This window comes from Drosophila elegans, unplaced genomic scaffold (genome assembly GCF_018152505.1).
Source record: "Drosophila elegans isolate 14027-0461.03 unplaced genomic scaffold, ASM1815250v1 contig_183, whole genome shotgun sequence".
NCBI lineage: Eukaryota > Metazoa > Arthropoda > Insecta > Diptera > Drosophilidae > Drosophila > Drosophila elegans.
In genome coordinates, this window is record NW_024545550.1 from 9,709,804 (window position 1) to 9,736,422 (window position 26,619).

The window sequence follows — 26,619 nt, forward strand, 5'->3', positions numbered from 1 at the left end:
TATAAAGTACTTTGCAAGAGATTTACAAATAACATATATCTGTACAAATCTTAAGAGGTAAAACCCAATTCCATATCTTTCTTCGTATAGATACTTTAGTTGCATAATAATTTGTAGAAGATTTTTGGGCAATATTTTTCTCTCTGTAGGCAATCGCGTTTGTTCTGTTGTGGGCGTGGCCGAGAATTAAGCTATATGGAAAGCCCAGCGATTGTTGGGTCTTCTAGGCTCTAGGTTCCAGTCCCAGTCGCAGTCCCACTTTCCCGCTTTCCAGCAGTCAAAGTCTTATTCCGAATCTGTGACTCTGCATGCGCAATCAGTGCAAACAGCCACCACCAAACACCCGACCTCCTTTTCCTCCACAACTTTTGGGTTCGGACCTTGTTGAAGTGCTAAAATGCAAATGCAAATAGTTGGTTTGCCCCACCAATGTGTCTGCATTTGCATCTCTTCTTCTGCATCTGCATCTGCATCTGCATCTGGCATTTTCTCAGTTAGTATTGCATCTTGCATTTCCAGCTCCATGTTGGTCAAATCATTTGACTTGTGGTTCTCGACCGGCTGTTGCACTTGTTGTTATGACTTTGTTATGTGGTGTTACCTCGGGTTAGGTGTGTTCGGTTCGGTTTGGTTTTTGTTTGGTTCTGGCCGGGTCTTGTGTGCTGCTCCCATTGTTCAGTAGGTCAGTCCTTGAGCTTTAAGTTGCTGCAAATTGACTCGAAAATATATGATTGGCGTATTTGTGACGTATAAATATTTCAACAGATTGAATATATTAAGGAAATTAACAAAGTTATTTTATTAAAAATTGGTTGGTCTTGTAATTTTTAATTAACTGAATTTAATACATTTGTGTTTCCCGAAAAAACCGTGCTAAACAAAAATTATCTGACAATAGGCGAATGGAGTAAGATTTGTTCAGTTATCGAATTGACTGTGCAAATGCTATTAAAAATGTGAGAAAGCTTAACTATCACTGTTTAGTTATTGTCTAGTTCCCACCAAAATTACGGAATTTTTTCGCATGGCCATGTGGAATTTTCTAACGACTCTCTTAGGCTTTTGTAACGCATTTTAAAGCATTCGATTTTTATGGATTCACAGACGCATCACCAGCCACATTTACTGTCCTTTTTTTCTCTACGACTCTTACTCGATCGCAACCTCTGTTGACCCCGTGGCTCAGAGTTTACACATAAAAGTAAAAGCCTTTGCCATCGGCCAACGGCCAACGAAACCATGTTGGGTCAAGAAAACCCAATACACGGCACTCTGAAATCTATGCAAATGGAGAGACCCCCGATAGGAAAATATTTACCTAATTACCAGGCAAAACGGATGGAAACATATTTGCACGGCGGGCAAAAAAGGTTGACATCCAGCAAAGCTAAACGCTATGAAACTCCGCCACTTCGACGGTAGACAGATGCGAAAATTGACAGCTAACAGCGGAAAAACAACAAAAGACAACGGCCGACGGCGAGTGTTAAAAACAAAAAGTTTCCACTAATAAGACGCAACAGTAGTGACTGCCAATTGAAGGTGTAATGGAAATGGAACTCTGGTTATTGGTTGTTGGTTATTGGTCATTGGTTATTGCTAGTGCCCCTTACTTTACCCCCCTTTACTATATATACCCATATCTATACGGTATGTCTGAGGACCGTCAAGTCATGCGACGCGTTGTTTACGCGGCATAATGAGTTATTAGAAAACGTTTAATAATTTGCATAAATCAACAGGCAACGCGATAAACTTGTACAGAAAATATGAAAACACAGATAGAGTTGGAAAAAAATGAAAAAAACGTAAATTAAATACGCACGAAATTTGACAAAAACAAGCGTGGACTGGGATACTAAAATCTAAGCGAAGTTTATAATACCGTTTTCTGGTCTTCATAGTAAATGTAAACTATTTGTTTTAAATTTTTTACAGGGGCTTAGTTTGAGTCATAACAAGAAGCAAAAAAATTCCATTTACATTAACAATATTAGGGAATCTATACCAACATTAATATAACGTAAATAAGTATTTTAAATGGGATAATAGGATAATCAAAATACAATGTTTTTCAATTTAATGTTTTAGTTTAAACACTTAAATTTCATAAATTACAAACAAACGAACTAAAATATTTAATCCTAAAGAAAATTCATCTGATAATCAATAAACTTGTTTTCGGTTAGTGTATATTAGGTTACCCCACTAGTTCGTGATCTTGCTCCCAGTTAAGTCATATATTTAGCCTTTTTTTTCCTCCTTATAAACAACGTTGACATTTTTGGTACGCGCATTGCAAAAAAAAAACAAAAACAAAAAAAACAAAATGCTAAAATGATTGGAGTAACCCGTGGAATTTGTTGGGTAAATAAATAGCAAAGCGTTTTGTATGCTGTCCATGATAAGTATCATTGCTATGCGCAGTTATTATTCATAATTGTATTTTTCTTTATTTTTATGCCCGATTTGGGTACAAAGTTTAACTTGACTGTGAGTAAGAAAATATATTCGGGCTTTAATTTAAATTATTTGGCAATTAACCAGATAAGATACGCATAAAACAATAATGCCTTTGTGAATTCCCCAGAAATATACTAGAGATCAGGAATTTCAGAGTTTTGTTGAGAAAAAAGAAGAAAGGTGAGGAAACAAAATTCCATTGTTATCGCCGGCGTTTATCTAAGGTCATAAAACCAAACCCAAACGACCATTTTAATATGATTTATTTCTTGTCAACCCCTTTTGATCATAAATATTATCTATTTTTAGCTTCCGCAGTAAATTCCCAGCACAAATAAGTTTGCAGGTATTGTTAAATTATTTAATTTTAGAATTTTTCTTTTGTTTGCATAATTGTTTGTTTGACGACTCAACAAAATGTATTATTTTTTGGAAATAATGTTTGTTGTTTTAGCATGGTTATATAATTGTTATATATAACGAAACGAGTGAGCCGGATGTCAGCAGGAAATTGTTTTTAAGCTTTAATATAAATTATAAATAAAGTCTTTTTTGCCAAATTTATATATATATTATTTTTATCTACATTTTTTGTTTTAAATAGGTTGATTCTCAATTATTTTTTAAAGCTGGTTCCTAGCTGCTTTCTTGGATTTGCCAAAGATATCTGTGGAATTCCTTGGGCATCTCATCTGCAGCGCCATCTCATCTTTCCGCTTGGTAAGATAGGTTTTTAACAAGGTGCGATAAACAACAAATTAATGCCCTCGCACGATGACAGACCCGCACAGTGAGCGCCAGAATTAAATTCCACATAGCGCTCGACGGGCGCCGATGGAAATGCGAAAGGAACTGCTGGGAAAAGGGTTTTCGGTTTAGTCCGGGGAACAATTCATAATTGTCATTTATTTATTGCTCAGATATGGCGCGCTTGATTTTACGGGCGCTTATTAAAATGAATTTTTCAACACACAAGGAATCGTCGGCGTAGTCTGCATATCTTCGGATCTGGCGATCTTCGGATCTTGGGACTGCGGCCATCTGATAGGCCATTTGATCGAAAGCTTCGATATGTGAGTGGGCTATCTTCCCTCTCGTCCCGCCTCCAGCGTCCCTCTCTTTCGCTCCCTCGCCGGCGTGTTTTTATTACAAGAGAAGCGCCACCCGCTGCGCAGGCGTGTAACTTTTTTCCCTTTTTTTACGATTCTGTTTTCGCCGTTCGCCTTCTGCTGTGTTGTCCTTCGGATCGCTTTGTCTTTTGTCTAGGGCGGGTGGCTATCGCTCTCTCTTTCTAGTGCGTTCTCTCTCTCTCTCTCTTTCAGCACTGCGGAAAAATCATTCTGAATTTAGAACTATTTGTTGAAATTAAGACCTTAACTTTTTACAATTTCAGATAGCAACAAAAAATATATCATTCGAATCTGTTAACTTCTTGTTCGTTAATAGATAAAACATTAGATCGACTTTACAATATAAATTATTTGTTTTTTTTTTATAAAAATAAATTTGTTTGCTTGATTTAAAAATTTGTAAGTCAGAAAGTCTAGTTTTTAACTTACTTAATTTACCTATAACTGTTATTTAATCCATCCTATTTTAAGAACTCATAAAACTCTTTTTAGTCATAAGTAAATCTTCCATCACATTTATTTGTAAAAAAAAATATAAATAATTCGAGAATCTATTCCATTTCTCCAGTGTAAACAATTTCGCAATTTGTTACTCCTGGCGTGTTCACACCATTAAAGACGGCCCAAAGAAAGAAGCTGTTTTGTTTCGTGGCGTTCAAATTAATAGGCCTCAGACCTTAAGGATCTATGATTAATGAAGCGCGACTATCGCTGCCTTAATGCTGTCAATATATCACAATATGCACAAAACACTCGGCTAACCGATTACCGACCCCGGATCACATAAGGTGTCCATAATCCCAATTCCAATGCCAATCCCGAACCCGATGATATTGCGTGTGCTGGACATCGCGTGAGTAATCAGCCGCATGTGGGTAATGATGATCTCTACTCTGCTCCCTCCAACATCCATGATCCTGACCAAAAAACAAAAGCGAAACCAATGCCAACAGCTTGACTCATTGCCACTTTGCAACATGTTGCTCGGTTCATGCAACATTCATTGCGTTGGCCAACTCAAACCTGTTGTTGTTTCCTAATGGGTTTTTCAGTATCGCATGCGAGAGTGGCCAAACTGCTAGCCCAGTCAACCCCCAGAAATCTAATTAAGGTGACCAGTTTAAAATTCGTTCAATTATTATGAAAAAAACGCTTGTTTAAATTCAAATGCAAAAATGATATGTCCCCTTAATAAGCCATATTTTGTGCGTTGTATGTTTATCTTTAGATTGTTTGACTTTATAAGAGTATAGATAACATATATTTCGAGAAATATCTTGTTGAGCCTCACCTTCTACAACAATTAACCACTGACTGGCACTGATAATCTTCTGTGTTATACGTGTACGACTGTGAATTTATAGATACTTTAAATAAAGTACTTCAAAATCAGTAAAGGTCATATGTTCCTATAAAGTTTAAAATATTGAAAATTAAGCTTTTAACTTGTTGAGAGTATTAAGTGTAAATATAATAATCTGAACAACATTAAATTTCTTTTAATATCATATTTTTTTTTGCACCTGGAAACTTATATTAAAAGACTCCTACTTTAAATTAATCAAATACGAATACTTTTAATAATCTTGTTTTGAACAGTTTATATATAACTCCCCAAAACTATATGGTTTTTAAATAGAGCTTTTAGCAGCTTTTTAAGGACTGGAAATGGTCTCTCCATAATCTTAATATAAGCAAAAAAATGTTTACTGGTCAGTCAGAAATCAACCCCTAAGAAAAGGTCTTTGCTCTTTTTGCAAAATAAGAGTAACACTAAGAAAGCATAAAGTCGCATGCAATTTTTTGGCTTAGACCGTTATGCACTTCCTTTTCTCTTACTCTCTTTTTGGCTTCCGCAAACTTGAAAGAGCTAAAAGTTTTCTCTTCTACAATGGCAGCGCGGTCGGCGTCGCTGCTACAAGCTCCTGTTGCAATCAACTCGCTCTCATTGCGGTTGTTGTTGTTGTTGTTGTTTCTTTCTTCCTCTTTCCCTGATTCTTCCTCTTCTTCTTCTTATTAGCCTCAAGTGGAGAGTATATATACCGCCCCCTTTTCCCCAGGAACTAAAAAAAAAAAAAAAAAATAAAAACTGGCCGGTCTCAAAGTCTCCCGAGTATTTGTTCCAATAAGAAAAGCCAATGCTCTGCTTCAGTCGACGCTGGCAGCGGCAGCGACGTCGGCAGCGACTGAAGCAGAGGCAGCGAAATATATCGCATTTTGTTGGCCAGTTTCGCATCGCATTTAGTTGGGTTCGCAACAACAAAACATAACAAACCGCAGTCGCGAATCGGTTGGAAATCGCAATCGGAATCCAAATCAAAAAATAACGAACACAGCTCGAGTTTAATTAACTAAACAATAACATTGAAAAATTACCCACAAAATAATCTAATTAAAGTCCTTTAACACAAGTGAATTATGCTAATGCTTGGACTTAAATAAAATATATAATAAATATTTTTTAGTGTTTGTGTGCATTCGAGCTTAACACCTTGTTGGCCACCCTTGGAGTTTTCATTTCATTTGTTTTCTTGCGGTCGTAATGTCGGAGAAAAACGTTTTTGCCCGCATTCATTCGAGCCTTTTAAGCCGTTTAGGCAGGATCTGAAGGAATAGACGAAAAACGAACCCCTTTTTGGCTTAGCTTGCGGGACTTAAAGTATGGGTTTCCGTTTCAAACTTTCGGGGGATGGTCAAGTGATTCATAAATAGGCGGAAAAGTTATGGCCACAGTGGGCTCTTCTACAAGTGAACTTAATCGTAAGCTAAAGAAGTTATTTTTTTTTTACAGCAGTTAAATTTTTTTTATTGCTATTAATTAAGATGTGGATTTTAAAGAAACAGACAATTTTATAAAAATAAATCTAAATATCTTTAAAACTATTAATAATGGTTACAAATGCACTTTTTGAAAATGTTTTATTTAACTTGCATATGAAAATAAACAGAGTAATTTTTTGTTTACAAAATTTAACATCTTATTTTGTGTTTACTTTATTACTTTATTTATTTTTTTCTTATTTTGTATAATTTTTAGTGAACTCATCGAAAATGCTAAGTATTTTTTTTAATAATAATGTAAATTCTCTTAAAAGTTCAAATTTCTTATTAACTTTGTTAAGTTTATAAGCTTTAGACCTATTTATTATCGTTTAAGAGTCGCTCAATTATCATCTGATCTTAGATTCTCCACATTTATTTTAGGATAATCCCAAAGCTCTTAAGTCTCTGTCGAAGTCCTGGTTAGTTTCTCCTTCGCAGGACACACACGTGTTGTTGGCTTTCTCTTAGAAAACTATTCTCTCTCTTTGCGCAGCGGCGCAGCTGGTGTTCTACTCTTCGACCGGTTTTCCATCTCTACGAATCTCTCGGCTTCTCCGTTTCTCTCAGTGTTGCTCTCCACTGTAAAGTTTTGACACTTGTGACATTTTTGACACACAAATCAATTGTTACGTGAATTTTCAGCGCTGCAGCAGCACAGGCAGCAGCGCCCAGCGACATCGGGCAAACGCTCATAAAATCGGGTAAAAAAATTTCAACAAAAAATTCTACAATTTTTTTCGATATTTGCAAAAGTCTAAGCGAAATGTTTGTCAACCGCTAAAGTGTGATTTTCGCCGTGTATTCGAGCCCGAAAACGTTGCCTACTTTCGTGCGCTGCGTGTGTGTGACATAATTTGCTGTTCACCGAGAACTTTAATTTAAGGAATCCCCCACAGAAGAGCCTCGCTATCGTGACCTCAGAGTGCATAACACACCACTCGCCCGAACCTCCCCTTTTTTTGGGGCCTTCTTTCTGCTGCAAATCGATTTCTGTTTCCGGCATTTTTCACGTGGCTGCTGCTGTCCCCCTTCACTGAGCGAAAAATTGTCTTTAGAAGTTAGGAATACATTTATGAGTTAAAGATTCTTACATCAAAAACTATCATTTAATACAGTTACCCCGGAATTGTATGGTTATGAACATTATATGCTTTTCATATTTCAACAAGTTATTTTACCCAGAAAACTGTTCTGTTCTTTTTACTTTCTTTTAATAACTAAGCTATGAGTTTCTTTTTTAAAGGCTGGTACTAAAATATTTTTTTGGTTTTCGATTTAAATATTACAAGTTCAGGTTTGCAAAGAAAACTCTTTTTTTAGCTACAAAAATGTGCAAGACTCACGTCACGTAAAATAAACTAATACATTTTTCAAAGTTCTTAAAAAAGGTATTTTCATAAAAAAAAACATTTCAAAAGTTGAGTCAAATAATTCTTAGAGACCAAAAAAAGTTCAAAAGCTAATTAAGTCAATTATTTGTGTAAGATACAAAAAATGAATGACTTTTTGCTTGTAATTTGTCAGAGGCTTGAATTATGAAAAACCGAGTTTTAATTCTGAAAAACAAATCACTGATTTTGATAAAAATTTTTGCTCAGTGCTTCAGTCGTCTGTTTCGTGCAGTTTTGGCATTTTGCTGCCGTTCTGGCTTTCCCGCTGTTGTTGTTGCCGCCTAACGATTTTTCCCGCAAACAACACGGCGGACTGAAACGTGTCAGGCCAAAGGAAAAGCCAAAATGAAAAGCCCAACGGGCGGCGAGAGAAATGAGAGAACATTAACAGCAAGGTGGCAGTCGTAAATCGCGAATCGTAAACACATATTTTTTTTTGGCTCTGCGGGTAGCCAGCTGAAAGTAACAGTCAGCCTGGTTTATCGGAATCGTTTTTGATTTCCTGCCTTTGGCCTGTTTTCCGTAGTCCGTATTCTATAGTCCGTATTCCGTACTTTGCTGCTTCTTGCCACTTCCATTCGCTTTTGGGGGTTTTCCTGGTCGCTCGGTTTCGGTTTCGGTTACGGTTACGGTTTCAATTTCAGTCAGTCAGCTGCTGCTTTTCACGTGGCACGTGTCGTATGAGTAATATTTTTTCGGGGGCCCCTTTTTCGTTACTTGCAGTCGCCACACCACCACTACTCAAGAAAAGAACAATAATCAAAGACTGTTTTATTGATATATCAACTGACACAAATTAATAAAGTGCTTAAATCGATCGCAATTGCAAAGTGTTCAAAATTCTTAGGCCTAATACCTACAAAAAATATATATACCCACATAATAAAACACGTTGAAAATTTGGCCCCCAAAATCGATTCACCGAAATCGCATTCTAAATGTTCGACTGGATTGAATTTAACAAAGAAGCGTAGACGAAATACGAATGCAAATTAGATGCAAAATAAATGGGTAAAATGAGGTCAAGTAAATACGATGTAAGTATGCAATTTTATAATGTTAAATTAATGTTGTATAAGCAATTTAATAGATGTAGTGTGCTAAGAACGTATTTTAAACAATAAAAACATTTACAAAATTTAACAATATTTCTAATAATAGAAAAAGTTTTATATCAAAACACTTTAAACTATGTAAGAACATTTAGAATTACTTCCTCTTTGTTGCTTCATTATTAAAGTTTCTGCATAGGTAAAAAAAAATGTAGAAGTAAAAAAAATATGTGACTGCTAAATTCAAAATTTTAATTAAAAGCGATGTAATGTTTCTTTACCCATCAGTATGGTAATTAAGTTTGTTATTTTATTGTTTAATTTATTTGAAGTTATTTCACTCTCCTGCTTATTTACTAAAGTTATTAAACTGGCCAGAATGGACTTTCACTAACTTCCTCAAATTGGCCATAAATCCTGGCCTTTCGATTGGCAATTACCAACCGTCTGGGCAAAGCCAATTGAAGGTTATGCCATCGCATCCAGACTCCAGGTGGGCAACTCAGCTGGTCAGCTGGTCAGCGAACCAAAAATTTACATAATCACTTAACTCATGGCCCACATTTCAGGTGATTATCATCATGGGTCGGTGGAGAAACAATGCCCGGCCAAAGATCTGCACATAAATTAAGTCGAGAAACGGAAAACGGACGATCTGAGCTGTCTGCCCTTAATCTTGAATTACAAATCGAGTGCAATTATCCGACGGCTGCAATGAGTCTCTCGAATGGGTTCTTGGTTCCCCTGGGGGCCTCTCAGCAATTTGTTTTCACACTTTACGATTTGCATGGCCGGATCAATGTTTTCGATAAGCGTCGACAAGGTTTCTTTGGGAGTAGAAACCTGGTTTTTGGTCTCCCCATTCTCTAGTCTCCAGTACTCCAGCGACTTCCAGCGATTTCCACAGACATTTGCGTGCAGACTTCTTACCACTTGCCTCACGGCGCTACTGTGTGCGCCTTTAAATTTCGCATTTAATTGATTTGTCAACACAAATGTCCGTCGCGGCTTCCTGGCCAACTAAGCCGCTTATTCGCAGCGACTTGGCCTAAACACACGAGTTATGCCGGCATAAATTGCCGACTTTAGTCTTTGCCTGGAAAAAACGAAAGTCGAGTGCTGCTGGCCGAAGGCCAAAAGATATAGTACTTCAAATACAGACTTCAAAGGCGCATCGGCGCATCGCTAACTGCAATCATCAATCATATAATAAAAAGCGGGGAAAAGCGGGGTATCTTTGGTCACTCAATCGGCTAAAAAGTTGCAAACTCATGGCTGCAAATGCTTCTTGATTTCGAATCCAGAGCTTCAGGGCTCTTCTGTGTGGGCGCATTTTACGTGCTTGGACTCGTGATTCTCAATGGGATGCACTCTTATGGGGAGTAAGTTTGTATTGGCACAGTGACATGGGGTTTTCAAAATATTTGAATGCCTAAAGAACATGATTTATGGGAGGAACTCAGAGAAATTAATTATCCTTGTTGATAATGGGAATTTAATTCAATCCATTACAGTTAAAACTTATTAATTTTATTATATTTTTTGAAAGTTTGTGAACTTAAAACGTGTTTAATAATATTCAATGCTATTAGAAAAATGCCACAATAATAATTTTTCATTCATAGTACTATAAACTAATATGTTTTTATTTAAAAAAATAGTCCTGCTTAAACCTAATTATGAGGATTCTTATAAGAGTTCGAGTTATAAAATGTTTTCTTATAAATATATTCTAGCAAACAATACTATTGAACTGTAATTTAGACTAAGGAATAATAAAAATACTTCTATTTTAATTAAAAATACTTAAATAAGGTTTTATTGCACAAGCTTGTGCCACTGTTTTTCGCCATTGTCTCCTGACACTTGGCGACATTCTTGATTTCTCTTTTATTTTTAGGTAGCGCCAGTGCGCCCTCCCTGAATCTGAATTATGTTGTCATGTCCCCCGGCTCTTTGTTTTGCTTTTTGCTCCGTTTGGCTTTGTCTTTTGGCTTTGTCGGTTGGCTTTTCGATTTCTGACTTTCTGGCTTTCTGCAAAATGCGAACACGCGCCCCAGCACGTGGGCGAAAAAAGTCTGTCTGTCTTTTCTGTGCCATTTTTCGGTGGGGGAGCTCCATCTGTGCGGTGCTTATTAATTGTGTGCGAATGTTTGCACAATTTGTCAATATTATCGCACAAAACATGACCATTGGCAGCCGCCCCCGCATTTCCCCCCAACCCCTCCTAACATCTTGTTCAGCTACCAAAAATGGTTTGCCAAAGTGATTTGTGATTTATGAGTTCGGTCGATTTTCGCTCGCAATATCTAATGGGATTTGGCGGGAGCGATTGTCACCTATTTTATGAACACAAAAAATATTATTAACACGTTTATAATGGAAGCAGACTCTGCATTTGAAATAAAAGACCATTAAAACCGGAAAAAATGAGAAAATATTTTTAAATTTTGATTGTTGTTTAATACACTTATGTTTAGTTTAAAGTTTTCTTCTTAATTAAAATCATTCAAATCTTAGCCAAATACATTTAAGATAAAATACGAACCAGTTTCAAAATTAAAGAAATTTTTAATTTCATTTTAAACGGTATAATAATATTTTTTAAATTGTTTTGCCTATTAAAAACTATTTGAATAAAATATTAGCAGCCAAAACTGGTTTAATATATAATAAGATCACAATGATCATATTTCTTTTCTGTGCACCTATCTCGCTCTCTCTGTCTGTCAGTCGCAATCTATATATATATATATCTATCTCTATCTGTGGCTCGGTCTTTGGCCTGGGGGCTTGACTATTTGCTAATTCCCCAGCCCACCACCCCGCTCACGTCTGGCAATATGCTTTACGACTTTATAATGCCCGGTTAATTGGGTCAACCAGCTCGAGGGGGAGTGGTGGGGGAGGAAAGGGGGAAGGGGAAGGGGGAGGAGTCAACGCATGTTTCAAATGTTTGATAAACGCGTTGTGGCATTGCCTCCTGACACCACTCATACATATTAATGCCAAACCCCCGTTTTGGCCGTCTATTTGCTGCCTGGTAGCCAACTGGGTGTTTTGTACAAAGTCGGCTAAAAGCCCACGGACAAACCGACAGAATCGGGAGCTGGAATCTGGGATCTATAGTCTCTTACCCAAGTTGAGTGGGAGTTTTGTTGCTAAAAGGAGCGTTGATTGGTAGCTCCTGTCCTGAGCTGTCAAATCGGTGGTTTTTACTATAAGGAACTAAAAATAGGAAATTGAATTAACAGAAAAATTTTGTTTATTTATATACATATTTTTTTTTTTTTCTTTTTTTTTCTTTTTCAAAAATTTGACTTTACTAATAAATGTAAAATTAAATACCCTATTCCTTAAACTCAGTATTGAGCTTTTTCTTTCCTATTTTGCCACACAACCAATTGATTACCTAATAAAATTTGACAACATTTGCCAACGGTTTTCCCTGCATCGGATTCGGGTAATTTGAAAATTAAGTGTCCCATGTAAGGGGCGTCTCCGTTGGGTCGACTTAATAGAAAGCGAAAACTCGACAATTTTCCACGAGTTCCACAACTCGCTGGCTGCTAAGCCGCGAAAGTAAATAATCCAATTATCGCACACATGCGCGCCCATAGCATAAATAAAATCATTTGATAAGACAAGCCATAGACCAAGGAGGCCGAAGACTGTAGACCGAAGACTGAAGACCGAAGAGCGAAGACTGAAGACGGCAGACTGAAGACTGAAGACCAGGCGGGGAAATTGCATAAACATGTTTGGGTGCCGCTCACTGAGGAAGTAAGTCAGTCAGATGAGAGTCGACTTTGCATTTGAAATATGCTGCATTAATATGCCGATAAATATTTGCCAGCCATCGTACGACTCTCTTCGGATCTTCGGCTATATAGCTATATGGCTATATGGCCATATAGCTGGCCAACAACTCAATTAGATGGCAGACAGGGATGGTTGTGGCGCGGGGATGTGAGGTCTGAAATTAAATGGCATAAAATATTTCCACGAATGATCATCAGCCGATCCCGATTACGATCGTGATCATCATCATGGGCAGACTTGGTGCAACTTTGTCGCCTCTTGAGTGGAGTTTCCCTTGAAATTGCTAGATTTTAATCGGGGATGTTGGGTACGATAAAGCAGTGCTTATAATAATCATACTGTGAAAAAAAATATTTAAGAGTTCAATTTTTAATACATTTGGTAAATAATTTGAATTATTGTTCCTTTACTTTTTCTGTAAATTATAAGTAATATTTGTATATTTATTTCATCTTTTCTTATATAAATTCCGTTTTTAGGCTTTTGTAAAATTTATAAATAATATGTAAATTTTAACTTTTAACTTTTTTTTGGTCACCTCTTGTTAAACTTATGATTTATCACTTTAAGTTCCTTTAGTATAATAAGAAGAACTCTTAAGAAAATTTTAGTTGGAAATGACCATCTAATTAAAACTTTGTAATTAAAACAGAGCAATGAAAACTGATTTAAATAATGAAATTTAATTTTGCATTTATCATTTATGACTATTACTGTTTAAATTGAGAAACTAAATTGCTAATTTACATTTAATTCATATTTTTTATTGCCGAAATGAGTTTAACATTGTTTAGTTTTTATTCTTTTACTGGGTATCCATAGGTCGATTCACCGAAACTAAGAGGCGACTCCTCTTTTTCGATTCCCCCCATTCCGTGTGCATTGTGTCAATGTCAGCGATGTCTCTCCATCTTTCCATCTGCGTCTGCATGGCGTGTCAACAATTTGACAGACATTCATCAGCGTTCGCCACTTCGGAGCTGCCTGTGTCGCATACTCAATCAGCCGGGGGAAGTCAGAGTTGGAGTTCCATTTGGGGGCCCAGTTGGAGTCCTATTCCAAGTCCCCAGTTGTCATTTGTGCGGCGTGGCTTTTGCCTTTGTGCCGCGTGCGCATAATTGATTTCTTCGCGGCGATTCGCTGGTTGTTCGCTGGTCAGCTGCCAGTGTTCTCCTGCTGCCGTTGTCATATTAATGTCAAAAAGATTGCACTTGATCATGAGTTGCGTGTTTGCCAATTTGTACACACACTGAGCGGGGCTCAGAAGAACGAAGAATGGAGAACGTGGGCAGCAGAAGAATTCGGTGGAGAAGCATGGGAAAGCCGAGTGAAAGGAGTGCGGAGTGTGATGCACTTCTGTTCGTGGGCGTTATTTCAACACCATGGGAAAATATTTTCACAACTCTCGCCGCTCGACTGCCATTTGTAATGGCTTTTAAGCCCCAGGCCAGCAAAATAAAATAATGATATTGCTAAATATAAACACACAATTGGCAATATTTATCGATTAAATACCAAAATACCAGGTGGGTCTAGACATCCACTAAAAATAAAACGTGCGTCAAGTATTTTATCGCCTGCGATCACATGTCTTGCCTCGCTTTGTTTTGCATTCCACGGGGCATTACTGACCTAAGCTACCCAAATAATGAATGGGTGTGAATCAGTGACACTTGGCAGGGGCAATATCATTTTTAGGGGTTAAAATTTATAAATAAAAAGGTCTAGGGAGGAATTTTTATGATGGTTTCTCATGAAACAGGTGTAGATCTAACACCGTAGCGTAGTTCAAAAGCTTACTAAAATTCCTAGGAATATTATACATGAAAAGCTAGGACACAAACAGTGTATTTGTTTTGCAAAAACTCAAAGCCTCTGTTCAAATGTTGTTTTTTTTTAAATTAACAATATATTACTAAATCTAACATTCAATACATTCACATTTATTGCAACTTCCAGACCCAATTATTTCCCCTTCAATTAAGCCCCTCTAAATGCTAGTTCCACCCTTTCAACGACTTCCGCCAAACACTTGATGATATGTTCTGCCAAAGCTCAATTGCCATTTAATTACTTCATTTAACAATACCAATAACAACAGCACTTCCACTGAGGGCGCCTCAAATTGCATTTGCACATGTTGAATGCAATTACAGGCCAAGCATTTAGACGCCAATAATTATTAAATATTTATATGCAGTCAAGAGGGGCAACAACAAGTGAGTTTGCCAGACGCTAAAAGCCAAAGTCGTGGGGGTTTCAAAAGGGGGGAGGTTCTGTGAAAGGGGGGTCTCCTCCCCCGCACATTGCATTGACATTGAATTGCATCTGTTCGAATCTCTAACTGTAAAGTGCCATCAGACGTTAGGATGAGATTGTTCCTCCATTTCTACCCCACCAAATGTGCCATTTCCCCCTTTATCGTTCATTGTCATCGGAACTTACATAGCTTAAGTTGTTTGTGATCTGTGGCTCTTAGCACTCACTTTACTAAATGACAATTTGAGCGGCGATGATGTTAATGATGCTTATAACTTTGGGATTCAATGAAAATTTGATTTGATTGTGAGAGGGAGATGGGAACTTGACTTGTTTGGAAATGGAAAAAGTTATTTGGTAGTTAGACATAGAAAATGCTTTAGTGATTAAAGGAAATGCAATCATTAAAAACATAAACAAAATCCCTTAATTAAATTGACAATAATTTATATTCTGTTAAGTTAATATATCTTGAAATGATTTGTTGTATCATTGCTCTTTATATATTTAATTTCAGCATTATATCATTAAACATTTCTTTGAATCTCAGATATTGTTTTACCAAGTTAACTACTACTTTAGGACTGGACTTTAGTGTTCATACTTACCAAAAGTTCCCATTCAGCACCTTAAATAATAAAGTACTACCCCACATTCTCAAAACACCTTAGATCAACACTTGTCAAACGGGTTTCTACCGTTCAAGCCATTAACCCGTTGATGTAATCTATCCGAGGTGCAACATATTATTCAATTCAATCGAACTGTTGCATAAATCTTGACCAGCAGTCACCCCGTTGGTTTCCACACCCAATGCCGGCAATTCATCAAGAACTGGCTGTGGTTGTCATTATGTCAAGTTCGTTGAGCAATCCACTAAACTAGAGTTGTAATCAGAAACGGCACTAAAGCCACCCCAAGTCCCCATCCACATCCACATCCCCACCCTCAATCCCAAATCCATTCATTGCCATTACTTAGTTGTCGGTGGCTCATAAAAATGGCAATCACATTTGCATTGCATGCTCGGCCAATGTAAGTCGGACATCATACTGCGCATTTCCAATTCGATTCGATCGTTGCCCGATCGCCGGTATTTACTATATAGTTGGGGGTGTGGGTGCTGAAAGGGCCACACTCAGACCGACCCAACAGATCCGATAGATAGCACGCAGTTTCCCCGGAAATCTGTGTACAAATGACACGGCCGACTATTTATAGTGGCCCTGAGAAGTTTCCCCGGTTGTGCATTTGGATTATTGAACTCCTTAAATTGCCAATCAGGCCAGTCGGCCCTGAATTCAATTGGAACTATTTCCCTTGAAGTGATGGATTTTCCCAGATTGGTTAAACAATTTGGATTTCTCAGAATAGTGTAATAAATTGATTAAGGCCTAACACATTTAGGGTGAAGCTTTTCTTACTCATTATTCAAATCAAAGTAATGGTTTAATACCAAAAGAAGTTATTTATATTACCTTTAACAAACCTTGTTATTTCATTATTTTTTTTATTTCAATCAGTTTTATTTTCCTGTTTTAAAATTGACTAAACTGAAAATCAGTTTCCGACCTATTCTTCCTGTGCCCTCCATTTCGATTCTGGCCCAAACTAGTTTGCGATTATCTTTCACTGGAAAACCACTCCCTGACATAAAGTTAATTAAAAGCTTTCAGCGCATTTGACATTCGCCGCTGATGTCGCGCCTCTTAAATGTTGCTCCCGTTGATAATTTTGGCCTGGTGTCCTTGTGCGTGGAGTTTTCCACAATTTCCACAATTAATTCAGCGACCAGCAGCAGACCGTTCTGACAATTAAGAAATTCCTGCCTGTGTTTTGCCTGCTGCTCAGTAATTTTTATCACATACATTTTTTATCGCAAATATCACAACTTCATCAGCAATCAATGCGGCCAACAGCAGCAACATTTGCAACCTGAGAGGCGGGCAGGCAGACAATTAGCCATAAAATTAGCTGCAAGTTGGCTCAAGGAATGCGTTGTCGATGGCCAAGGCGCTTGGCGGTGGCAAATTGAAAACAATTTTAGCTATTTGCATATAAATGCAACCTGAGACGCTGGCAGCCAGCAGCAGCAACAACAACTGCAACAGCAACTGCAGCAGCAACAGCAGCAGCAGCAGCTGCATGTTGCCCACCTTTTGAATGTTGCTAGGAAATGTTGCCGACCCACTGTGGAAAAAAAAGTTCAGAGCTATATTATCAATAAATCGCAAAAAATAAATACCTTTACCTAACAGATAAAATAAACAAGGCTTGGCATATTGCACCAATTTACACCTAATTTGTTCCCAATCGCCAGTTCTCGAAAATGTACTAAATATAAAAATATAAAATATGATAAACAAATTGCTAGACAATATACTTTAACTCTCAGTTAGTAACACAGTTAACTAATTGGTTTACTAACGAAAATACGTACCAAATATTAACATAAAAAATTATAAAAAAAAATTCATAGACAATATTTGGAACTAATTAGCCAAGTTTACAGAATACTTTTTCCCTCAGTTAGTAACACTTTGTATCAATTTGTTCGCTAACCAAAAATGAACTAAATACAAAAAAAAAATTTGTCTAGGGACAAGTACAAAAGGCTTATAACCATGTATTTAGAAGTTTATCTTTAGTTTATTTACATATTATGGGAAACAAATTTTTTCATAACTTTTGTTCTTGTAAGATAACTTACTAATGAGTTTTTGATCACCTTATCGGAAACCTTATTTTTTTCCAAATTTTTTTCACTGTGCCAGACAGTAAAGTTTATCGTAATTGCATATTAAAATTAATTTATTAGTTTGGTTAAAAGTCTTAATACTTTGTGTATTAAGATGTATAAAAAGATAAACAATCAGTTTTAGGACAAGTATAAAAACTTATTTCTATTATAGGGATCTTAAGTTTATTCAAGTTCAGTTTTATTCTTTTGAGATACCTACTAATGAGTTTTTGATCACCTTATCGGAAGCCTTCTTTTTTTTTCCAATTTCCTGTACCCAATTTATCCCACTGTGCTGGGCCGTAAAGATTATCGGACTTGCATTTGCCATATAGTTCATAATGGCATATTATGCGAGTGTGGTCAGTACTAAACAGATAAAGATAGCTGAGGGCGATCGGCAAATGCTTTTATCGGCTCTGGAATATAAATATTGATATAGTCGGAGTGGACTTGGCAACAATTAAGGAATCACATAACCGTGTGGTTGAATTCTATGCATAAACATATAAAAATGAGCGAACACTTGTGAATGTTGTTGAAAAATATTTACACAAAGGTTCAAACTACATTTCACGCCTAATTTCATCTGACAACAACAGCAGCGAAAAGTTGGGGAATATTTTTACACATTTTTTTGGTGTTATTTTTTTTTTCGCTGGACCAGCGGGATTTGGTGGGGCGCTCTGTGGTGGCTGCTGTGTTAATTTGAGACATAATTGCAAGCTTGCCAGGATGGGTGGCGTGTTGGGGTGGAGGAGGGGATAGCCAGGGGGTGGTACAGTGGGGCAGCACAGTGGGGCGGAGGGGACAGCTGCGCCGACTGGTTATGACAGCAATGACAGCTGCGGCAACGTCGGCATTTGAATAATTTGCAATTAAACGCTCAACGCGGCTCAGCAATTAAGCGAGGAGTCAAGGGGGTGGGGAAGGGAAATAGCTGGTGCAGGGAGAAAAATTAGCTTAGGGGCTTTTAAAATTAAGAGAAAACCAAAAATAGAAAAATAAGATTATACCGTTGTCTTCAGTTACTTTCCTGGATACAGTAAAATAAGCAATTGATAAACTTTGGCTAATTATAATAATATACCTACTAGCTGTTTATAAACTAAAGCAAATAACAGTATTTTTATTAATAAAAATCTCTACTATTTTATCATAAAAATGTTTGTATGTTTATTACCAAATGGTAATGAATAAAATGAAAAATACTTCGAACTTCCAAAAAAAATGCTGAAATCAACTGCCAACTGTAATTTCCGCCAGTGTAGACGGGGGAGTGAGAAAAAAAGGCAAACATTTCCCCGTGGCCAAAAACGTCGCACGACCACACGACGTATGCGTAATATTTTGCATCTGATTCGGCGAGCCTGGTCGACTTTTGAACGGGTTTATCTGGTAGTCGCAGGAGTCGGCCTGAGAACGAATCCAAATGTCCACGTCCATCAGCTGTCCACAGCTGCTGAAAGTTGATGGCCCGCGATGAAGACAGCGGACCGGTCAAAACCAACACCCAACTGTGTTTCCAATTAAACGCCGCTTAGCCAAACAACGCGGCCAAACAACCCAAACAACACAAACAACGCGCAACAACCAAACGTCGGCGCAACTTTCAGTTTGCTTTACGGTTAGTTCGTGTCTTGGTCGCACTGAACTTGAATCTTTATAAGGCAGACAGATCGGGCCTGAAGCCCCGGCCCCCAGATCACATCCAGATTTAGATCCAGATCTCTGCGATTCGGACAAAGTGTGATACGGACTGGCAGACTGACTAATTGATGGCCCGCTGATTGATTGATTGATTGACTGCCGATTGATTTATGGGCCATCGTGGGGGGCTGGTGCTGAGATAGATTTTCCGCTGATTTAGATTTTTTTAATCGGCGTTAAGAGATGCTTTAATTTATAGCACATACATAGGTTTTTGAAAATTGAGTCCTTAATTTAATTTGTAGATTGTGAATTAATAATGTTAACATTGTTTTTAGCAACTTTAATTTTAGAACATTTTTGGGGGTTTTTATTTAATTTCTTAAATTGTGAATTTTTAATGTTTACATGGTTTTTACCTTTGCTTTAATAATATTGAAATTATAAACAATATTTAGAAACAGCTTTATTTTTTGTACATTTTTACCTAATGTGCCAATTTTTTGCACAAGAATTTTTTGGGGAAATTGCTCATTAGCAACTCATTCAAGCCTGACTAACGAGTGCTCCAAATAACCCAAATTTGCTTCAAAATACATACTTTTTAAATTAGTTATGAGAGAGATCTTCAAGGCACTACTTGAAAATGTTATTAGGGCTTTTGCTGATACTTCTATTTTGTGAGTCCTTCAGTGAGTAAGCTAGTTTTTAATACTTTTGGTGTAATAGCCACTTCTGCCAATTTTGCAAAAGCTCTACGCAGCAAATTCACCAATATAAGTGCGGAATGCAGCAATGAATTTTGCTCTAGCATGCGCGGCTGGTTAACCGAGAAAGGTGAGCTGAACATGGATATCCACCTGAATCACACATTGAGGAATGGATTGCGGACCACACTTACCCTCCTGCAGCTGATAAATGGCCAAAATCGGTACCAGACACTTCTCAGCTACGACATGGACACCTGCAAAACGCTGCGGGAACTTCTGCAAGCCAGTTTGCTGAAGGTTTGGCTGAGGAACTTGTTCAAGTACGGGAATCTAGCCGACCGCTGTCCCATTAAGCCAGTGCGTACTGTATCTCCATTTTTTTGTCTGCAAGTTCCGAGGTCAAAGTTTCCCCTCTGCAGGCCTACTACGATGTTCGAAACTTTCAGCTGGAGAACCACAGCATTCCGGGGTATTTGCCATCGGGATTCTATCGGCTGCACGACACAAATTACTACGGAAAGCCCAAGGGCAGACAACGCCGTTCGGTGGCCACTTTGGTATTGGATATAAAGTTCTATTAAATACAAATGGAAAATGCGAATTCAAGATGCTCAAGTGGGTCACGGGTGGGCCCAACCAACGGTTTTCCACTTTTCAAGGCTGCGTTAGTAGTGGAAAACCAAGTTCAAGCTGATAAAAGTCAGAGAAAACGACAGGGATTGCCCAACGAAATTTAGGTGAAAATCAGACTCAAGGTCTTGCTTTTGTGCCGAAAATTTATGACAAAAATGTAGTTTTGCTCCACTTTCAGCTGGGACCTTTGCCATCTGACAATGCAGGTCTTTAACTAATTGCATAATAAATTCAAGTGAATTTATGGTTCAGCTCCTGCAACTGTCCTTGCTCATTTGGGTTGTCAAAAAGTCGCTCAATCTAAATGATTTATGCATACAAACATATGACTGCGGGCTCACGTGTTCGCAGTGCTCTACATAAAATTGTTTTCTCATAATTGAAAGTGCTGTGGGTGTTCCGGCTTGTGGTTTCAATTATAAGCCAAAACTGCACACAACATTGTGGGGAAGTATAAATTTAATCCAAGAGAAATATACCTTTGAGCTTAGGATGCACATAAATCTTCAACTTTAATTGACACAGGTAATTATTTGACAGAAATAATAAATCTTAGGATGTACCTGCATTCCTAAACTTAAACTGCCCAACTTTTTGACTGCATATAAATCTTAAAGTTTATTTGGCAACCAAAATGTATACTTGAATATCTCAGTAGAAAGACAACTTTAGGTTTAAGTGGTTAATAAATCTTTAAAATCAGTCATCTTCCTTAATTTAAGCCGGGGAATTTTTGGCAAAAGTAGAATTCATTGTAGTGACTTATAGACCTTATGGTATGAACAACACGGCAAATTTATACTTGGGGAATCAGCAAATTAGAAATACAAATTAAAATTTTGAAGCAGATGATGAGACACACTAAAAACTTGTAAAAACTTGATTTCTTGATTTAAGAAAGTGTTATTAGAATATTTATTAGATAAGTAAAATGAGGCTTGAAGGTCTGAAAATATGTAAAGTATATTCTTTAAGTTATCAAATAAAATGTGTGTTAGTTAATCTACTTATTAAAGTGTATCAAATTCTAAGCACATTTATTTTGTTTTCAGGTTACCACAGCTTACGGTCTATGCCAAGATTATTTACCTCCTGATGGTAAGTAGATTTCCACCGTAATTACTTTAAAGGAATTGAGAGGTGGATGACACAATCCCAGCATAATCACCTATAATCCTTGACTCGTCCATTCAATGCAAAAGTTTTGATAAACATATTTAGATATTTACACCGCCGGCGGGAATTCAAATATTGATGTGTAGTGCCCTTCAGGGCGAGTATTGACGCGTGTGCAAATATTCGATAGTACTATCAAATGTTGTGTCAAGTTATATCATCATCCTCGTCATGCGAGAGAGCAACAAACTTGGCCAAAGCCGAACCAAGCCCATTTTTTATTTTTGTCGGGAGAAAGAGACACAGACCCACCTACAATTCCGAAACTATGCCAATTATTTTATCAGAAGGGAATTTCCCTGCGAATCACAGCCCAACATCGATTGTCTGCCCTTATCAGCTGCGATTGGGCAAATATTTACCAAAAAAATAATATTATTAAACGGCCAACTACAAGGGAAATGTCGAGTGTATACTTATAAAAATGCCAAACAACCGAACGCTAATTAAATTATACTGTTCTCCGTTTCTTACACGTTTTCTCCAGCTATTTGTGGTATGGTTGTTGTTTTCTTTACACTTTTAATTTATTTGGCAATCAATTTGAAGTATGGCCCGGGGGCCGAGAAGTTGGCTGGGTGTCCCCATCGGATGTCCCCATGTCTGGCTTGCTGGTTGTTAATGTGCCGAAATAAATAACTGGAATAGCTGGCATTCCTCGGGCATGAAGCAAAAAACTGGGCGACGTCTTCGCCAAGTTCCGTTTGCCGCGATTTTTCATGAACCCACCGTTCGTACTTACTTTACAGCGGGTATTTGCTTATTTGTTCTAAATGAACAACAAAATGATTTTGGCATGAGTTGACTCGAGGCTGACTTGACTCCGAGTTGATTGAATTGTTCAACGCTTCGAGTATTTCTTATTGTACCGCTCAGGAATTTCTCATGCCCTAGGCATTCCGTAAATCTCCGCCACTGCCTGAACCCCTTCATAAAATCGAATATGTAAATTATGACCCGGTGTGATTATTTTTGGCTATATTTAATATGCGAAAAATTCCACTTGTAATTAAGGCGGATGTGAATATGGCTCAAAGAGAAGCGCTCAAAATTGTCCTGATTTTTTTTTCTATATTTAACTAATGACCGTGCAAAAAATTATAAAATATTAAGTCAGTGTTGACTAAAAAGTTGATGAACAATAATAATAAATGCGTCTTGCCAAATTTATTTTGATATAATCATTCTCCTTTTCACATTACATTTGCTCTTACAAAACTTGTCTACTCACTCTGAAATCTTTAGTAGTTTATTGTTATAAGTTTCTCCGTAAATCAAACTTTTATGGCCCAATATAAATTCAAACCTTGACTTTTCTTATTCAGTGCACTCGAGATACTCCGATGTGCCGAGGGATCGAAGCCTTCTTTATAGCTGATGGATGGCTCGAATTTAATATATCTAATGCAGGCGAAGTGTCCAGGGCCTAATATATATTTACTGGGGAATCGCCGATGATGGCAATGTACGTGTGCCGAGCAAATAAATGAGCAATCAAGAGCCAAATTAGCGGCACTTTTTATGGTGGCTTAACATGGGGCTTTTGATAGCGTCGATTTTGATTGGCGCCAGGTAAGGCAGTTGTCATTCGAATAGGTGACTTGGACTAGACAAAGATGTCCAGGTGGAGCTCTAGAAAAACTCGAATATACTATAGATGATGAAATTAACTTCTTTATTTGCGCCCAAATATGAAATTAAAAGTTTTAGGTTTACTCTCTAAATCGAGACTAGTGCTTTAAATATACGATTCTTCAGGACAGTGACAGAAAGAATAAATAAAATTAAAAATAAATAAAGTCGTTCAATTTTAAGCCAGATTGTCCAAAAAAAGAAAAATGTTCTAATGTTCAGATTTTTTTTATAGGATGTTTTATAATACAATATATAGTATTTTCCCAGGACTCAAATAATTGAAATCAACATTACCTTGGCTTTTTGTTTACTTTCATTTATCTATTTTTTTTTTGGAGATGTAAAAAATATAAAATTATATGTTATACAGGATTGTAACAAATAATCTTATTACACTATATTTTGTGTCTTTCCCAGACTTTTTGTGTCTTTCCCAGACTTTTAATCTTTTCGACTCAATATTGAAGTTCGTCAATGAAAGGCAGATAACTCGGGGATTTCACATCTCGTAATTTTGGTTAAAGTTTCCATTGAATGATTTTTGTAGGATCATATCAAATGACTTAAATTTTTCCAATTTCCGCTGTTGTCTTTAAGTTTAAAGAAAAGATCAAGCTTATTAAAAATGATAGAGAGGTATTAACAAATAATATTATTAGAAGAGCAAAACATACATCAGTTGCTAAGGGTATTGTACATTTTCGATACTGTTTCATTCAGGTTAATTTTTACAATTCCCCAATTTTAGACACTAATTTTCTGAATGGTTTAATGAGAATTTGAGAGCCACGTTTATGGCTCAATTAGTGATAACTCGGGTCTACCACCTCCATTCCTTCCCAGTTTTGGTTCTTGTTTTATTAGTAAGTTTAAACGTTGTTGGGGTATTATTGGGTGCTGTTTAATTACCCCTTTTCTTGTTGCTTTGCCCCAAAAGTGCGACGCTTATCAGGAAATTATTTCAAAACGTTAATTGAATTGTCAATAGATGGGGAGGCAGGGCCGTTTTTGGTGTCTGGTGATAGCAGAGAACGAAAGGTGTACAGTGTACACCCCAGAACATATACTTCTTGGTATTGCCTCTATAAATACCAAGAGCTAAATGTATGTAAGTCGGTCTCTAATTGCATTGGCCAGATAAAAATTTCACGACGTGTTGAGTTTAGTCGGCTTTCTCGTTATGGATATCCATCCATGGCACCCGCCACACAAGGCCACCCATAATATCCAGACCCCCAAACTTGTTATTGTTATTGTTATTGTCTCGATATCGGCGATCGATTCTGGTGATTATCTTGATCGGCATTGTTTTGGTCAACAGCGGAAAGTTTCGCGTCGCGTTTTAAAAACGTGCTTTCGCGATAGGAGAGTGCGAATAAAACGTGTTTCCCGCAATCACTCTGACTGGCATTGATAAATCGGGCTAGGGTTACCTCAAGAATGCCACAAACTTTGGCGGGAGCGAGGTGAATGATAGTTGTCACTGGGAAGTGGGATTCCCCAACACTTGGAGGTTGCCTAAAGGTCAAGTTGGCTACAATCATAATTTAATAATGACAGCTTGCTGACCCTCACACACTCGAAAAGTTCTGCCAACTCAAATAATAATGTTTGTAACTTTTTAGTGGTTGAATTGTTTGTGTGTTTTGTGAGTGACAAAATTGAGATAAATTCCCAAATCAAGCCTCGAACTGCCAATCTAGAGATGTGGAAACATAATGCTAGCCCAGACAAGAGGTCTGACTTATCTGGACATAATTTGACATGATATGATCCCGCAGCCAAGTCGTAAATTAAGTTTTGTTTCTTCGAAAACGATGGGCGGAGTTAAGACCCCTTGACATTGTCAGTGAATTTGATTTATGCTACCCGACAAAACATTCGATTGTGGAATCGATTTGGTCTTCAGCCTTAAAAGGCTTTTGCTGTAAAATGCTTTTCCGACTTTCACGCCACGATTTCCGCTTTCGAAGTGGAGTCCTCCTTTTATTCCTCCAATCTGCCGCTGTTGACTTTGCTAATGTGTGGGCAAATACTGCAGTTTTCCTGGGATAAAGTGTTCCATCAGATTTATGTTGATATCAATGACGTTTGGCTGAAAGCTGACTAATTGATATCCTCTTGATAAACATCCCTTATGATTTTACTTTTTGCCTTGAGGGTGTAAAAACCATAGCTGCCAGCCTATTTTCGGCTATCATATCTTTTAAAAATTATAAATATCGCCAGTAATTTGCCAATCGCACACCTTATATCAATTTAATTCCACCGCACTTGGCCAGACATGTGCTTCAAATTCTTATCGATTAAGATAAGTCTGAAATACGAGAAAATATCATATTAATAAGTGCAAAAAAAGAACAAACTCAGCCTAGGACATGATGCTTAACCCTTTATATAAGCTTAGAGTTTTTTGAGCAGTTAGTCTCCCGACCAATTAAAATAAATGACAGCTTAAGATAGCCTTTTTACTGCGCAGATGTTTTGCAGGGCATTCACTGTTATTACTTTGAATAACAAATTGGTCTGGCAAATATTTGTTTATTTTTTATGTAAATATTATTGTCGCACACGAAATTGATGGGGCACAGTGGGCCAAGATAGTTGATAGCAGGCCAAGAAGTACCCACTACATGGCCAAAAAGTATAATCTATACATTAATAATTGCTGCGAATGTCAGTCAGGAATTTTATCAATTCGACATTAGAAATAATGGTTTTAAATTCATGATAAAATGTTCTCTATTAACAATGATTGCACTAAGTTTTTGGTAAAACCATTTAAAGTGGAACTAAAAAATAGGAGAGAAATATTGGTTTTATAGGATTTGGAGTTAAGTTTAAAACTTCTTATATCGTAAAAATTCGTTTAAAACATTTAGTTTTGGAAGTTATTTCTCCCACCGTTTAAAAGGCCAAAAAAACTGTCTTTGGAAGACAGCCACCCACATGCCGCCCAATATCCCCCGCCACTTGCCCACCCACTACACACTACACACTATGCACCTAAACCACTACCCACCGCCCACTTTGCCACACCTGATAGCAGCAGCAGCAGACGAAGCTCCGCAATCTTATCGGACCTGCTCTTATTGATTAATATAAAGATACTGACAGCCCAATCGGCGCTGTGGG

The 26,619-nt window shown here is 37.4% G+C and overlaps 2 protein-coding genes across 3 annotated transcripts in view; both read left to right on the forward strand.

Annotated features, from left to right (window-relative positions):
• Positions 1-6,029: 6,029 nt before the first annotated feature.
• LOC108144682 (ras guanine nucleotide exchange factor glfB) overlaps positions 6,030-26,619 on the forward strand; it is a 64,684-nt gene continuing 44,094 nt past the window's right edge. The window contains exons 1-3 of one of the 2 annotated variants that reach the window (XM_017269745.2): positions 6,030-6,353; positions 8,531-8,844; positions 21,726-21,771. In XM_017269745.2, the coding sequence (XP_017125234.1) occupies positions 8,843-8,844; positions 21,726-21,771 (48 nt within the window). In that variant the 5' untranslated portion in view covers positions 6,030-6,353; positions 8,531-8,842. Of the gene's footprint in view, positions 6,354-7,014; positions 7,118-8,530; positions 8,845-21,725; positions 21,772-26,619 lie in introns of those variants that run through there. The other variant, XM_017269744.2, reaches the window with a different exon arrangement.
• LOC108144105 lies at positions 19,977-20,621 on the forward strand. The gene is made up of 3 exons (XM_017268749.1): positions 19,977-20,022; positions 20,084-20,397; positions 20,460-20,621. The coding sequence occupies exons 1-3, from the start codon at positions 19,977-19,979 to the stop codon at positions 20,619-20,621; spliced, it is 522 nt and encodes a 173-aa protein (XP_017124238.1).